Here is a 15,311-nt window from a genome sequence, read left to right as displayed (position 1 = left end):
TATACTCTTTGTTACTTTTGTCAGATTCAGATTCAGAAAACGTTATTTGTCTCATTAATGGGCAATTTAGTTTGTCAGTCCATCAATCAACCAACAATAAAGACACAAATCAACAATAATAATAAAATTAAAAAATACTGTAGCATGAATAAAAAGCAGAACACAGAAATACTATTAAGACCAAATATACTGTAACAGAGGTGTCAACAGTGAGAAAAGTAAAAAATAAAAATAAAACAGTTTCCTTGCAACACAGGTAACTTATCTGATTAAACAAACTGTGCACTTGTCTTTACGATCAGCTAACTCTGCACTGGTTGTATCAAGTTTGTGGTGGGTCCTTGTTAGGTCTTTTGTGTTTTTCAGTCACAACACAGTCTATCTATCTGATTAGGTACAATGGAGTAAATTGTGTAAAAGCTATGTAATATCAGGTTGGACCTATTGGAGGGTACCCATCATGTGCTAATATTGCTTTAGTGAAAGCCCATTGGGAAACTCCAACTCCCATTGTCATTGTGACACAGCACTCCACAGCACACAAGTGAACACTGCACACTGCACACAACGAAATTGCATTTATGCCTCACCCGTGCAAGGTTTACTAACACCATGAATGTACTTACGACACCTCTGACTGTATATGATGCCACTCTTACCCAAAAAAAACGGTAGGTGTAATTACTATATTTCTATAGGCTAGCTGAGAATGGGTAAATGGGTGGGCTTTTGGGGAGGGTTGTTCACTGAGTGGATTCCATAACTGCAATAATGTTGTCTTTCTTCTTTTCTGAAGAAAATCAATAAAAACTGTTAAAAGAAAAAAACGGTAGGTGTAAAGCGGTAGGTGTTGTTACCGTACCTGTTAGAGTCGACGTGGGTGTAGAGGAGGTAGCCCAGGCCCACCTCTAGGCAGTGGGTGATGAGAGAGGTGAGGAAGTGCTGCTTCTGAGAGGGGGAGAAGGAGGGCATCTGGGACACCTGCATCGCCCTGCCAGTCTGGCCCAGTCTCCACAGCAGCTGCTCAAAGCTCTCCATCTCCTCCTGAACAAACTCCCCTTGCCTGGGAAAGCACAAACAGAAACAAGTTAACAGTGTTTATTTGCATTTGAGTCCCGGGACCAGGGATGCTGACCAGGGGGAACAAAGGGGACAGTTGTCCCAGGCCCAGGGAAATAGGGGGCCCAGAATTGGGTTCTCATGCCAATGTATGTATTGGATGGGGGGGCCCATTCAGATTACTTTGTCCTGGGCTCGTCCAAAGCTGTCAGCAGCCCTGCCCGGGACAGTTCCAGTACTGAGACGTAATAACAGTTCCAGTTCAAGTGACAAGTTTGCCAGCAAAACGAACCCAAGGGATGCGTCACTCTCACCTGGCCAGCAGGTCCAAGATGTGCTTCCTGAGAAAGGCATTACTCCGTGTGTCGCTGCTGACGATGTCTGCCGTCAGGGTCGGCCATGATGAGCTAGTCTGGGCGATCGTGTTGCTAATGACGCTCTCCATCCACTCCATCACTCTCTGCTGCTCATGGTGGGATGTGAGATACCTCCACAATATTTCAGATTCACAGGAGCTCTCTGGAGCACAACAAAAAACAAATTGGAATCATACTATAACATTTTCACAGCCCCCCGGCAGAGTGCATGTACAGAAAATTACCCCCACCTAGCAAAGTTTGAAATAACGCACAAAGTTATCGTTTGGTGACCAATTCACTTTTCCCCTCCCCTCTCTCCCATCACTATCAGCCCACCCCCCAAACACACCCACACAAACACACACACATGCGCGCGCGCGCACACCCACACACACGCACGCACGCACGCACGCACGCACGCACGCACGCACACAGCTACTTTTTGCTGCTGCACCCCACTGAAAAGACTACTCTATGGAACTGTTCTATGTATGTAAATTGGCAACTTACCTGCACTACTTCACAAGATCTGCTTGGACCTTGCAATATACAACACACCATATGCTGCTTCTGAATGGTGTGAGTATGACTATGATAACCTCACCAACTGGACTGCCCTGGACTGTGCTGTACAGTACTCTGTGTCTCTGTCTTTTACAAAAGTCTTGTTCTTATCCTACTGTCTTTAGCCTAGATATTTTTTTCCAAATGGTAAATGTTTAAATGTTAAATGTTTCAAGTGTATTCATTGCTTCATCACTTTATTATAGCTTCTTACTTGTTATATTGTTAACGGTCTCGTCTTGTGACCACCCTGCATTGATGAGGCATGACAATATAAACCCAATAAAACCAAATAGTTTTAAAAATGTTTTATATTAACTTTATTTTTATTTATTATTATTTTGATAAAGGTACAGGGAACGAGACTTACTGGGGAGTTTGTCTTGTGACAAGAGAACAGACGTCTGGGTGTAGCTCCCCCAGTTTCTGACCCAATCCAGACGCATCAGACTGCAGAGGTTGGACGACGACGATGATGGTGATGGACGGTCAGAGGGCTCCGATACAAACTGCAGCGTCAGACTTTTACATTTAAGGTCCACATTCCCCAGTTCCAAAAACCTGTAAACATATTGGCTATAAGTGAAGTGAAAGTGAAAGCCCATTGGGAAACACCAACTCCCATTGTCATTGTGACACATCACTCTACAGCACACAAGTGAACACAACGAAATTGCATGTATGCCTCACCCATGCACATAGCCTGGCTACAAAGCCATCCCCTCTGGCTTTTTAGACAGGTTAATAATAATGAGCTCCACCCACCTCTTCCATCTAAGTTGAACATTCTGAAAGAGGGACTCTAAAGTATTTTCCTCAACTGGATCACAAGACATTCATGAACATTAGAGACTAGAAGTTTGCGAACAAAAATTACATGACAACTTCAATATTGGCTAGAAATATAACCTATATGTGAACAAAGACTTAGCGAAGAATCCCACGTCATTTTTGTCCTTAGTTTAATAACAGCCATTATATGCAATTTTGACTGTATCATAAATGTACCTGCAGGGGGGGCGCTGTGGCGTAGCGTGCCAAGCCCCCCAGATTTGTGCTTACATTGCCCGCGGAGACCCCAGATCGAGTCTGGCCAGGGTAATTTCCCGACCCTTCCCCATCTCTCTCTCCCAGTCATTTCCTGTCTACTCTCACACTGTCCTATTATAATAAAGGCCAAAAAGCCCCCCAAAAATGCATAAAAAAAGAAATGTACCTCCTGTTGTCCAGAGGCTGGTGGACGAGTGCTGTGGGCTCCTCGATCTTGGTGAGCAGATCTACCTTCAGCAGCTCCTCTTCAGACAAATACCCCTGTCCCTTCAGCTTCTCAACCTGTAATGGGACATATTATCCGTCGTCAGGCACCTGTGAAGAACTTTGCTGAACATTGCTATCGTAGCTTTAGTAAGAAACTACCAGATCCAACCGTTTCCTGTGTCAGTGGAACCATACAGGTACAGATCGATATTAAGATTGGTAGGTTATATAGCTAGTGAAATCACTTGTATTGTTGTGAATGGATAATAATAATAATAATATATTTTATTTTAAGCGCCTTTCAAGATACCCAAGGACACTTTACGTTAAAACAGAGTGATAACAGTAGAAAAAGTAATAACAAAGCATCAATGAATTGATACATCACAACTAAAATAGGAGAATGATAAAAATAAAAATAGAAGTAGTTATACAAGAATACATTAAATAGAGGTGTGTCTTAAGCTTGGATTTAAGAGGAAAGTTTAGAACATTGACGAATTGTCAGCCGGAGTGTGAGTTCCATAGCTTAGGGCCAACCACACTGAATGCCCTGTCGTCCATGGTGCGCAGGTGTGAGGAGAGGGTGGTAAGGAGAAGTGTATCAGTGGATAAGGAAGGTATCACTTAAAAGTGACTTACCACAAACTGCCTGAGGGCCTTGTCCTCCGTGTGAAGGCATATATTGTAAAGCTGCTCCTTTACACAGTAGCCCTGGGAACATACACATAACCCAAATGAAGATATCTAGAGGAAGTCTTAAAGCACAGTTACTAGAGTTTGGAGTATTTGGCTCTAAAGACACTCTAAAACAAGGAAAGCATTGTACTACTAATAAAAATGTATACTTTCGTTGAACTCTTTTGGGCATGATAAAAACTGTAACACAAACAAATGTAGCATACATATGTCTTTGTGGCATTTTCCAAACATGGTGATTTCAAACTCTAAGTCACTCCGCTCCCCATCTCACCATGTTCCTGAGCAGAGCGGAGGCCTGAGTGAGGTCCTGGGTCTGGAGGCAGTGGTAGACCTGCAGCAGCCCCGTCATCTTCAGCTCCTGCAGACAGCGCTCAGGGCTCACCTGCTGCCTCAGACACGCCTGGGCTAGTGGGATTTGGCAGGCAGGAACCGCGCGCTTCACCAGCTCCTGACAGAGGCGAACAGAGAGAGATACAGGGAGCAGATTTGTTGGGAAAAAAACAGAAGGGGGATATGGTTCAGATTTTAAGCAATATCAATGGAATTATGTTAAAGTGTGAATAAAATCATGTATAAAAGGTGGAAATATCAAAATCAGAAGGAGGGACAATCCCCCCACCACACCCTACAAATCACACCCTGGAGACATAAATAGACAGATAGACAGAAAGACTGACACAAAATAGTTATGTTGTACTGAGATACACTTGTGACCAAAGGGCCACAGGTTTGACACCCAACATTGATATATAGGTGGAAGGAAAGAAAGGAACACTTCTCTCCTCCATTCTCCCCTATGACTGAGTTTCATGACTCCATACCTCTATTGGCAAATGCTGCATGTCCTCCAGTACATCCTTCTGAGGATGCTGTGGTGTCACTAGGCTGTCGTCCTTTGAATCCGAAGGAAACGTCCTCATGTAGTTACGTAAATCAGAGACGTATCCGTTGAATAATTTCACACAATTCTGAAGATTTTCATCCAGATCTATCAGCAGAATATTTTGAAGAAAAAAAAAGTTGTTTAGATAAATACAATTTTCACTAGAAACACTAGGATGCTGTTAACAATGTGGCTATAAGCACATGGTGACCTATGTTCGAGTCCGGCCTGGGTCAATTCCCATCCCAATTTCTCTCTCACCAAATTATGTCCTCCTATCTAATAAAGGCACAAAACGGACCTAAATATATGGGTCATTCTACGATTCGTGTGCGCTTTTAGGTCCGTGGACTTTATTTGCCAATTCCACTAAATTACTGCAAGTAACTGCATCCAATGATGTTTTGGACATTAGCACACATTTATCTGTCATATAATACAAACAGTCAAGACATAACATTATTTCCCTCAGCAAGAATGAATATTCAATACTGGTTTTGGGCGTTTTCATGCCGTCCTGTTTTCCAAATGTCAGATTCAGTCTTCATATTAGCATGTAAAGAAACTTGTTTTGCCCAAGATGATTGCAAATGTTGATTCACAGTAATCATCACAATATGACAAAACTGTCAGAAAGACCATTGTGCTTTCCATTATACATGAAATTTGCCATTTTGTGTGTGTCCACGAAAACTGTGTCAACCGTATCACGGTCTGAAACAAACCCCCTCCATAAATCAGTAAGGGTTTGGTCTTAGGCCATATGAATATCATCACATGATGTCATATCCTCTTTGGCAGGATATGGGAAGACTTTTTGTTAAGTTTTGAGCTCCATTCTTCCATAATTTAATCCATTCTTTTTCATGTTCCCATAGCGGGAAAATTGCCTGTCAACTGTGTTATCAACATATTCATAAGAATCTGAATTAGAAATCACATGTAGAAAAACACAGATAAAGCATACAAATACATGGATTGATTAAGGTGTTGTGGTGGCACTTCTGAGGTCCTCAGTTAGCACAACACCATGAAAATGGCTGAAATGTCAAGCCGTGTTAACGTCCATGGTGTTACGCATCAGCTATGACAGTTGAGGAGGACTATGCTTTTGCCAATTTATCTCCATATTGATAGACAAACAAACAAAATAATTAGTGTTCTAGGGAAATGGGTTTGTCTGCTCTGTTTTTTCTCCTAAAGAAGTGCCGACTTGTTCCCCTGCACTGTTGACCGTAACACAGTTGAGTAACACGGTTGACTGTTTTGAAAGTGTTTTTGTGCTATTGATCCCTTATGTGATGGGAAAATCCTATGAACAGACACTAGGGATTATCTCTGGAGAGGGAAGTCTTGTGTAAGGAGGGTGACTAAAATCAGACGTTACAGGGATTTATAATGAAAAATGTGTCAGTCTGTATCACAGTGAATCATAAAATCCTACTTATGAAGCTCAACAATCACATTTTCTATATCAGTTGCACAGATTAATGACAACATTATTGTTAAGGGACATAAGCACTTTCAAACGTATGTTATTTCAACTCTGAAGTATTTTTATATATGTTTGAAATGACATAGTATTTGTTCAGAACACTATTGACAAAATAATCAAGAAAATGTTTGCTTTCATAAGAGTATTTATCAAATGATTTAAGATTGAGTTTGGCAATTTGTATACACTAGGGAAACATCTAGGTCATTTATTTGAAAAAAAATACTGATCATTGACATTTTGCGTTTGCCAAAAGCACACTGGAAATGTAGAATGACCCATATACATAGTTAAATTAAATAAATAAAACAACATTTGTCTACTTGCAAATGTAGCTTTTACATTTCAAACGTAATAATGCACACTAACAATGAGAAACAGCTTCCATACCCTCTGAGCCAGATAGAATGTTCTGAACGTGGTTGCTGAGGAACTGGTAGGTGATACTGAGGAGCTGTTCTGAAAACTGTTTGCTCGGGGCCTCCGAGTACGTTTCTCTAATTGCCGAACACAGAAGATCCAGGGCTGGACACAGCTCCTCCACATCTGAACACACAAGTAAATCAGAACAAATTGTAAAGAGATTTATTTCAAAGTACATGGACGTCCTTGTGGACAAGCCCTCAGTTGTCCAGGTGCAGTTGTAAGGCAGGAAACTTGATCAATATGAAAAGTTCAAAAAATAAAGCACATTGGATACTGTTCTTTTTTCTCTTTGTTTTTATGTTGCAAACTTTATTTCAACATTAACAATCCTAGGCCCAAAAACAAACTTCAAGCTCCAGCTGCCTACCAGTACATTTCTTTGACTAAGATGACGTCGATGAATGACAGTCTTCACATTCGATCTTATTATTTACAAATTGAAAGTAACAAGTAACAATTTGTAGTAACTTAATATTGCAAAAACATTTGCTAGTGATAATGAATGGTGATGAAGACCACTGTTACCATGACACAAACACATACACAAACCAATTGACATAGGACAAACACATACAAAGACATTTAATCTACAGTATATTCTATATGATATAAAAATGGAGTCCTTACTCTGTAATTGTGATTGTGTGGACACTGCAGGTGCCGGTTCCAACAGACCGTATCCACTATGAGGGCAAAATATATTCTCTTTGCTCTTCAAAAAGAAGTCCACTGTGTCTAACTGGTGGTTCTTCAGCCCTGCCTGAAAAATAAACAGCAGTCATCCTGATTAGGGCTGGGCGATATGGAAAAAAAACTATATCACGATATGGATTACTTTATATCACGATAACGATATATATCACGATATAGCACAATTACATACGTTTTCAGTTATTCTCTTTATTTGCTCTTTATTGTTTCATGTCGCAAAACAACCTTTCTTTAAAATGGATCTTTGTATTGTTATTTTTAGAGTTACATGAACTTATAGTGTGTATTGTGACAACATGAAATGTAATTAAATGATATTCAATTGTATACAACTGATAAAATTACCATCACGACATAAACGATACAGGAGAAAGGTCACGATATACACTTTTATATCACGATAACGATATATATCGTCATATTGCCCAGCCCTAATCCTGATGCCCTGTAGCAGCATATTCATAGTGTATTTTCACACAGTAAATAATACTAGTTAACAGAAACACCTTAGTGGTGCAGCTTGGACACATCCTCAGCAATGAACCCAGAGATCACGGGGTGTTTCGGGTCTTTGATCATTGAACACCCTCACCTGGGCGACCCAGCCGGGGCTGATCAGACCCCGACTTGTGTCCAAGCAGCGCACTAAGCCATGTGTCGCCCCTTTTTATCCACAGCCACCTTGAGGCTCTCTCAGCTGCCTCACAGATGTTTCTGGTGGCTTTCCTTTCTTGAGCACCTCTGATTCCAAGTAGCCTGAGTGACCGGTGCAGGCTCTGTCCTGGAAATCCTCTGCAGCCAACCTCAATTGGCTCACAGCGGGCCCTCCATCCTTTCAGCCTGCAGTCGTCCACCAGCTCCAGGCACTTCGCCTTTTTCCGCTCAAAGGCCTCCTCAATCCGGTCTTCCCAGGGGACTGTGAGTTCCAACAGCACCACCTGCTTTGTACTCTCTGATGTTAGGACCATGTCTGGCCTGAGTGTAGTGCTGGTGATGTGCTGCGGAAACTTCAATTGACTCCCCAGGTCCACCTTCAGCTGCCAGTCACCCGCTGTGGATAGTAGCCCAGCTGGGACCTTTGGCTGTGACTGAGGCCTCTCTCCGGCCCTGACGAAGTCAATGTGTGGCCTTGCTAAGGGCTGGTGCTTGCTTTGCTGGATTCCAGCACAGATGGTGTCCGCTACTGCCTTCAGCACCTGGTCATGGCGCCATCTGTACCTCCCCTCTCCCAGAGCTTTCGGGCAGCAGCTTAAGATGTGCTCCAGCGATCCTCTTGCCGGGCATAGAGGACAAGATGGTGCTTCAGCTAGCCCCCAGCAATGCAGATTGGCTGGACTTGGTAGGATATCATACACTGACTGGAAATTAACTAAATTCATTCATTCATAAACTCATTCATTCAACACATTCAAGTTGCTACGTGGATGACTGTAGTCAAAAATGGCATCGTCATCGCATTAAAATTTTTGCAAAACATTTGTTTTTAAAAATGTATTGATCGTTGCTGATCCCATTGATGATAACACGTGTGTCTGTTATTACTTGCAAAGCGTGGACAGGGATGGAGCATCTGCCCCAGGCGTTGAGGTGGCAGAGGGAGTCGACAGTGCCCGCACTGCCAAACACCATCAGCCTGTTCAGCAGCTCCTCCTGGGACAAGTCAAAGAGCACCAGAGACAGGCCTGCGTCTGTGGAATAGCACAGATAATACACACACATTCGACATGCCCTTGGTATTTGTCCAAGAGACAAAAACAAAACAGCTCAGGGAGTTTGACCGATGCCCACTCACAAAAACCTTAACAAAACCCTTATACTACATTGACAACAGAGCATCCTTATTCCAATTTACTATTTACTTGCACATAAACACTATAAAACAATGACATCAGCCTTGAGACACTTGGGGATGACATAAAAGAAATTTTGATGTTCATCCAAGTCTAAAAAGCTGAAAAACAAGAGAGTGAATTTCATCTTACCTTTGAGAAGCAGACAATGCTGTTCTCCAAATGAGAGTTGGACAGGCAAGCACGGTGTGTCTGTGTGGTAATAGGTAATACTCTGGGTCTCCAGGTCCATAAAGATCACCTGGCAGCTTCTACTGTCCGGACAGGTGAGAGTCAAGACTGCAGAGAACTTGGAGAGCGAAAGCAGGACTGGCTTAGCCTGCGTAGTGGCCTAGATGAAGAGTAGAGGAGAGTGAAATGAAGATAGAGTATTAATTCCGAGCATTTTTCATCTGAGTACAGATCATATCCACAGATTTTTGGTCTTTTTTTAATCGCTGAACAGTGCCTTCCAGGCAGGTTAGGGTTTAGGCTTAGTAAGGGCCTTCCAGATGCAGCTGCCTGAAAAGAGCTGGAGGCAAAAAAACACCATCAAGCATATGCACATCTACACATACATCACATATGTACACATACCTCAATCACAAACTCACACCCCAGCCTCTCACTCTCCCTGGAGACCTTTGCGTCCACGGGGGTGCGTCGGAGCTCCGTCGGAGGGAAGTCCCTGTACCATGGCAACAGTGGCGTCTGCTGCTGCTGGAGCAGGGAAGGGGGCGTCTTGGCTCTGCTGTTCAGTAATGTCAACTGGGACTCCCAAGAGCTGACAAACATGACATGAGTTAGCAAGTTAGCAGCTTATTTCCACAGCCAGATCGGGACGAGGTGGTGCTAAAGCACTGGCCCCTTTTTACAAGGTTCCTTTTAAAAATGTCCACACTGCTTTGTGGTCCATATTGACAATGATCGTGTAGAAATGCTTGACAATGAAACGTTTGCAATGATGATGCCCTGATATAGCCTCTATAACAGTGATGGGCAATCTGGATTCATTAATCAGTGCCACATATACTGTATCAAATGACCTGGTTTTACAAGTCAAATTAAATCAGGTGATTTCTTGGTTGAATGATCACGTGGTTGAATTGGATAGATAAAATGAGTTTATTTGGAATACATGGCTCAGGATTGTTATAAATGAATCCAGGCTGGATTTAAGCACCTTTCCCCCAAAATGTCTGTGCATGCCACTGTATACAGCATATGTTCAAGTGATTTTAAGTGCTCTAACATTACACATTATGGGTTGGTCATGTCTTAGGGATAAAGGAAATGTATTGAAAATGGACATATTGGTTTGATTGTTAACCATGGTAAAGAGAAAATGAGCACATTTCCAAACTTCATCGTACACCCACACATTCTTGTTTATGTTTTGATTTTGAGATCTGTGTCTTACCGGTCAAAAGGGAACAATGCTACAGCAATCTCTCTTTGGCTGCAGCTCTAGTTTAGGCCATAACCCTACTTAATACTGCATGTAAATACTTAATTGTAGCCTTTTTAAAAGTAGTAATAGGAAATGGATCGCACTCAATTTTTCTTCTTTCTTGTTGTTTTCTTTTTATTTTAACATTGCTGACATGACAGACGTTTCGGCTGCACAGAGCCTTCTTCAGTGACAGACGTTTCGGCTGCACAGAGCCTTCTTCAGTGTCACTGAAGAAGGCTCTGTGCAGCCGAAACGTCTGTCATGTCAGTCCCTGCAATGTTAAAATAAAAAGAAACAACAAGAAAGAAGAAAAATTGAGTGTGATCCATTTCCTACTACTAGATTACTTCAGAGACGCACCAACAAGACGGAAGAGCACGGTGTGTGGAAGATAACTTTGAGCCTTTTTAAAAATGAAAACAATAATGATGAAAAACTAAACGTGCTACCAGTCGCTGTGGAAGGTGTAGTCCAGTGCTGAGTGGCTGTGGAAGGAGCTCAGGACATCTTCCTGATCACTGGTTTCCTCAGGCTTCAGGGGAAGACGGCTGACAGCCTTCTGGCAAAGCAGGTGATCTGGGTGTCTCCTACAACACAGCACCACAGTCATCATTGACAACATGTTTCCTGATATAATATAATGTAGCAATATTCTATAGTGCATCCTTTATGGGCTATGCAGACTTAGGTACCATAGAACCATAGAATCCATGTGCCATGGTTGGTTGGAAATGTGGATTGAAAATGGAGCTGTTTTGAGAGAGATGTTTAGAAAAATGTATGATACTGTTTTGTGCTATTTATGTATTGTGTATCTGCTTTGTTATCCGAAATGCTGCACAACTAAGCTCACTGCGATGATTTTTAATATTGGGTCATTCCACGCCAAATCAACAAGAGGCCGCACACTTAGGTCTCAAAAAATTCTGAAAATATTACCAAGTGTACCCATGGTACTTAAGAGAAACACTGTAAATTTATTTGAATGAAAGATGTATACTCTCCGTGTTACAGCCAATTTTACTGGGGGAGGGGGGTGCCCATTTTGTTCACACTATTTTTTTTTGTCAAAGTTCACAAGCCTGTAGCTCAATAACTAAACCATGTAGGAAGTTCAAATTTGGCATGCTGGTACATAGATAGGAATAATTTGTTGCTAAACTGTCAGTTTTGGTCTGTATGATCCTGCATCGTCATAGCATTCCCTCAAATATGATACAAATTGTACTGGAGTTTTTGGCTGTGCTCTGTTTAGGCCTTCAGAAGACATATTTGTGCCCAACATAGCCTCTTGATTTTTTCCCCTTGTAGACACAAGTGGGAACACTGTCATAAAAAGCTATAAAAAGAAAGGAAACCCCATCAGTGTTTGACCAGAAGACCTCACAAATCTGACAAATCATTTTGGGTGTCATTTTCAGAGCTCCAGAACCCCTTGTGGGATTGTCCACAGATTTTTATTTTATTTTTTTCTTCATTCTCCATGAATTCTTCTTTTTAAAAATGCCAATGAGACTTGTCTTATGTGATGTTTTCTTTTTTAATTTCCAACCTGAACATGGGCAACATGCACATTGAGAGCAATATGTTTTCTATGCGTTTCTTCCGCTGCCATCTGCTGGTCAAAAAAAGTAACAACATGACTCTTTGTGCCTGACCTACTGTCTCTTTTGGTGTGCGAACCTGCTCCCACATTGAACGCTCCTGAAATCATTGAAATTGAAAGGGATACCTGCACCCCTGCACAGGGACTCTCGGGTGATCATGTCCGGGCAAAATTTGCATTTGATTATTTAGTATTTACATTAAATGTTATCGAAATCATGTTGCTCTCTTTTTGCATTTTGCCCATGTTCAGGGTGGAAATTAAAAAAGAAAACATCACATAAGACAAGTCTCATTGGCATTTTTAAAAAGAAGACTTCATGGAGAATGAAGAAAAAAATAAAATAAAAATCTGTGGACAATCCCACAAGGGGTTCTGGAGCTCTGAAAATGACACCCAAAATGATTTGTCAGACTTGTGAGGTCTTCTGGTCAAACACTGATGGGGTTTCCTTTCTATTTATAGCATTTTATGAGATGGTTCCTACTTGTCTCTACAAGGGGAAAAAATCAAGAGGCTATGTTGGGCACAAATATGTCTTCTGAAGGCCTAAACAGAGCACAGCCAAAAACTCCAGTACAAATTGTATCATCTTTGAGGGAATGCTATGACGATGCAGGATCATACAGACCAAAACTGACAGTTTCGCAACAAATTATTCCTCTCTATGTACCAGCATGCCAAATTTGAGCTTCCTACATGGTTTAGTTATTGAGCTACGGGCTTGTGAACTTTGACAAAAAAAAGAGTGTGAACAAAATGGGCACCCCCCTCCCCCAGTAAAATTGGCTGTAACACGGAGAGTATACATCTTTCATTCAAATAAATTTACAGTGTTTCTCTTAAGTACCACGGGTACACTTGGTAATATTTTCAGAATTTTTTGAGACCTAAGTGCGCGGGCTCTTGTTGATTTGGCGTGGAATGACCCTATTGTGGTACTGCTTTGAACTTTTGCATGAAATTTCACTGCATCACATTTGTGTATGTGTATTTTCATCAGTATGTCTGCTTAGTTTAGATATCTCTGAGCCAATGCTGTCTCCGTCTCAGGCTGTAGCACTGTCATCATTTCAAAACAGATTACCTGAAATATTCATGTAAGTCAACTGCGATGACCAGCTGAAGGCTGGTTACTGTAACCGCTGTGCTGAGGTCTTGTGATATCTGCAGCAGACTGAAAGACGATGGCGGGAGAGGATCTTTACAGGGTAATGCAAAGTCCACCGTAGCTAGATGCCTCCCCTCTGCAATGTCAAACATATCTAGCAGCAAACAAAGGTTAAGGACATAACGTGTCTCTACATGATACCTTATTATGAAAACATTAAAGGATATGGTTGTCAGAAAAAAACATGAATTTGTGTCATCTTTGTGTCATCTTTTAGGATGGTTTATCCGTCCCTATCTACAGCACAGTAACTTTACAAAACTTACACCACATCTTTTTCTTGGAAACATAAGGCAATTACTCCTACAAGACCTTGTTGAATTTTGTGCAAAAAGGGGAAAGCAGCCTGTTGATGTAAATAACGCAGTGCAGATAAAAACATGCTAAGGAAGGATACATGTGACTCCACAGTCAGTCAGCACAAACAGTATCCCCTGACATATCTGGTAGTCGGTGCATGTCTGGGAAGCGTCAGGAGGTAGTGTGATGGTGCAACAGGAGATCATCTCGGGCGCATCCGCATCTTCATCCCACAACAGCTGCACCAGCACACAGCTGTTCAGCAGTAGGATGCATCGGCTGTCGGCAAACGACAGCAGCCTCACAGAGGCAAGATCTGTCAAAGCTGCAATTAAATGTCACATAGTAAGTAACACAAGCAGTAGGCTTTGTTATATGTGTAGTTGACATAACCCATTCAGTATACATATACAGTATAGCATACAGTATCCATCATTGTGTTCTTGAAAACCACAAAACCAAGCAAACATGGGCAATTCACATCTTCTACATGTAAAAAGCACATCTTTATGCATGCAATTTTCGAAAGTTGGGTATTTGTGTCTGACATCCCTCTGCCTATTATTTGTGTTTTGATCCATCTGCCATCTAGGCCTACTGTACTGTATAAGAATGAACATGGTTTGTAAGAATGTCATTGTTGTACACGAGCAACATTGTCTTACTGGCTGGTGGCCTTGAAGTCCACTGCCATCACAAAGCTGCCACACCGACTCACCTACTCAGAGGCACAGATACAGAATGCAGGTACATTTCAGTAGCCTACCGACAGAGATATATCATCTACTCACTCGGAATCTTGCATTCGACCGTCTCCTTGAGCATGTTTGATGACCATGGTGGGGCAAAGTCCTCCGAGATGCACTGGAGGTTTTCTGGGTCAATTACGTACACTCGGAGATCAAGATTTGACCCAACTGTCAGGAGTCGGTAGACATTAGATTCGCCTAGTGCCGACGTTTCCTCCCATGCAAAGCTGAAAGCAGATGGCGTGTTAAGTACAAGACTCCCGTTTCAATTACACTATTACATGGTTCGTAATACAGTCCCACTATAAGCAAGTGCAAATGTAGGCCTACTTACTCTGAAAAGGTACCCCCTGAGATGGGAGTTGATGTTCCACTCCCTGAAGCATCTGTCAAGATTAGGGTACCACTGCAAGTCAAGCAACAAATCACAGGGTGGCGTTTGTGGTCCAAGTTCTTGGTAAGTTTGGCTTTCACTGTGTCGGTGACTTGGATGCTGACAATACTGTCAGGTAAAAGGGTAACATCCACGACATGTTTCTGCATATGAGATGAATTCAACATAGCGTATTCCTCTGATGGGATTTACGTAGCATGCATGTCAGACCCTCCGCGTCAGATAAATTGTACAGTTTAGATTAAGAAATTGGCTAAAGCTGACATGAATCTTGCAAAGCGATGTTCAAAACAAACAAATGCGGAAGCTCATCATGCGATACATGTCACGTGATTCTAAATGACGTATATCAC

The 15,311-nt window shown here is 41.9% G+C and overlaps 1 protein-coding gene across 2 annotated transcripts in view; it reads right to left on the bottom strand.

Moving 5' to 3' along the window:
• The window catches only part of spg11 (SPG11 vesicle trafficking associated, spatacsin), a 56,680-nt gene extending 41,438 nt beyond the window's left edge, over positions 1 to 15,242 (bottom strand). For both annotated transcript variants that reach the window (XM_063197107.1, XM_063197108.1), the window contains exons 1-17: positions 14,899 to 15,242; positions 14,607 to 14,791; positions 13,913 to 14,140; positions 13,432 to 13,609; positions 11,188 to 11,325; positions 9,883 to 10,069; positions 9,439 to 9,637; positions 8,999 to 9,144; positions 7,373 to 7,505; positions 6,710 to 6,865; positions 4,763 to 4,929; positions 4,213 to 4,389; positions 3,882 to 3,953; positions 3,199 to 3,314; positions 2,353 to 2,543; positions 1,374 to 1,578; positions 863 to 1,063 (exon numbers count right to left, since the gene is read on the bottom strand). In XM_063197107.1, coding sequence (XP_063053177.1) covers positions 863 to 1,063; positions 1,374 to 1,578; positions 2,353 to 2,543; positions 3,199 to 3,314; positions 3,882 to 3,953; positions 4,213 to 4,389; positions 4,763 to 4,929; positions 6,710 to 6,865; positions 7,373 to 7,505; positions 8,999 to 9,144; positions 9,439 to 9,637; positions 9,883 to 10,069; positions 11,188 to 11,325; positions 13,432 to 13,609; positions 13,913 to 14,140; positions 14,607 to 14,791; positions 14,899 to 15,125 — 2,906 coding nt within the window. In that variant the 5' untranslated portion in view covers positions 15,126 to 15,242. The remainder of the gene's footprint in view (positions 1 to 862; positions 1,064 to 1,373; positions 1,579 to 2,352; positions 2,544 to 3,198; positions 3,315 to 3,881; positions 3,954 to 4,212; positions 4,390 to 4,762; positions 4,930 to 6,709; positions 6,866 to 7,372; positions 7,506 to 8,998; positions 9,145 to 9,438; positions 9,638 to 9,882; positions 10,070 to 11,187; positions 11,326 to 13,431; positions 13,610 to 13,912; positions 14,141 to 14,606; positions 14,792 to 14,898) is intronic.
• Between the last annotated feature and the right edge of the window lie 69 nt (positions 15,243 to 15,311).

Source organism: Engraulis encrasicolus, chromosome 4 (assembly GCF_034702125.1).
Source record: "Engraulis encrasicolus isolate BLACKSEA-1 chromosome 4, IST_EnEncr_1.0, whole genome shotgun sequence".
Lineage (NCBI taxonomy): Eukaryota > Metazoa > Chordata > Actinopteri > Clupeiformes > Engraulidae > Engraulis > Engraulis encrasicolus.
The sequence above is the reverse complement of the archived record's forward strand: the minus strand, read 5'-3'. Positions and strand labels throughout refer to the sequence as shown.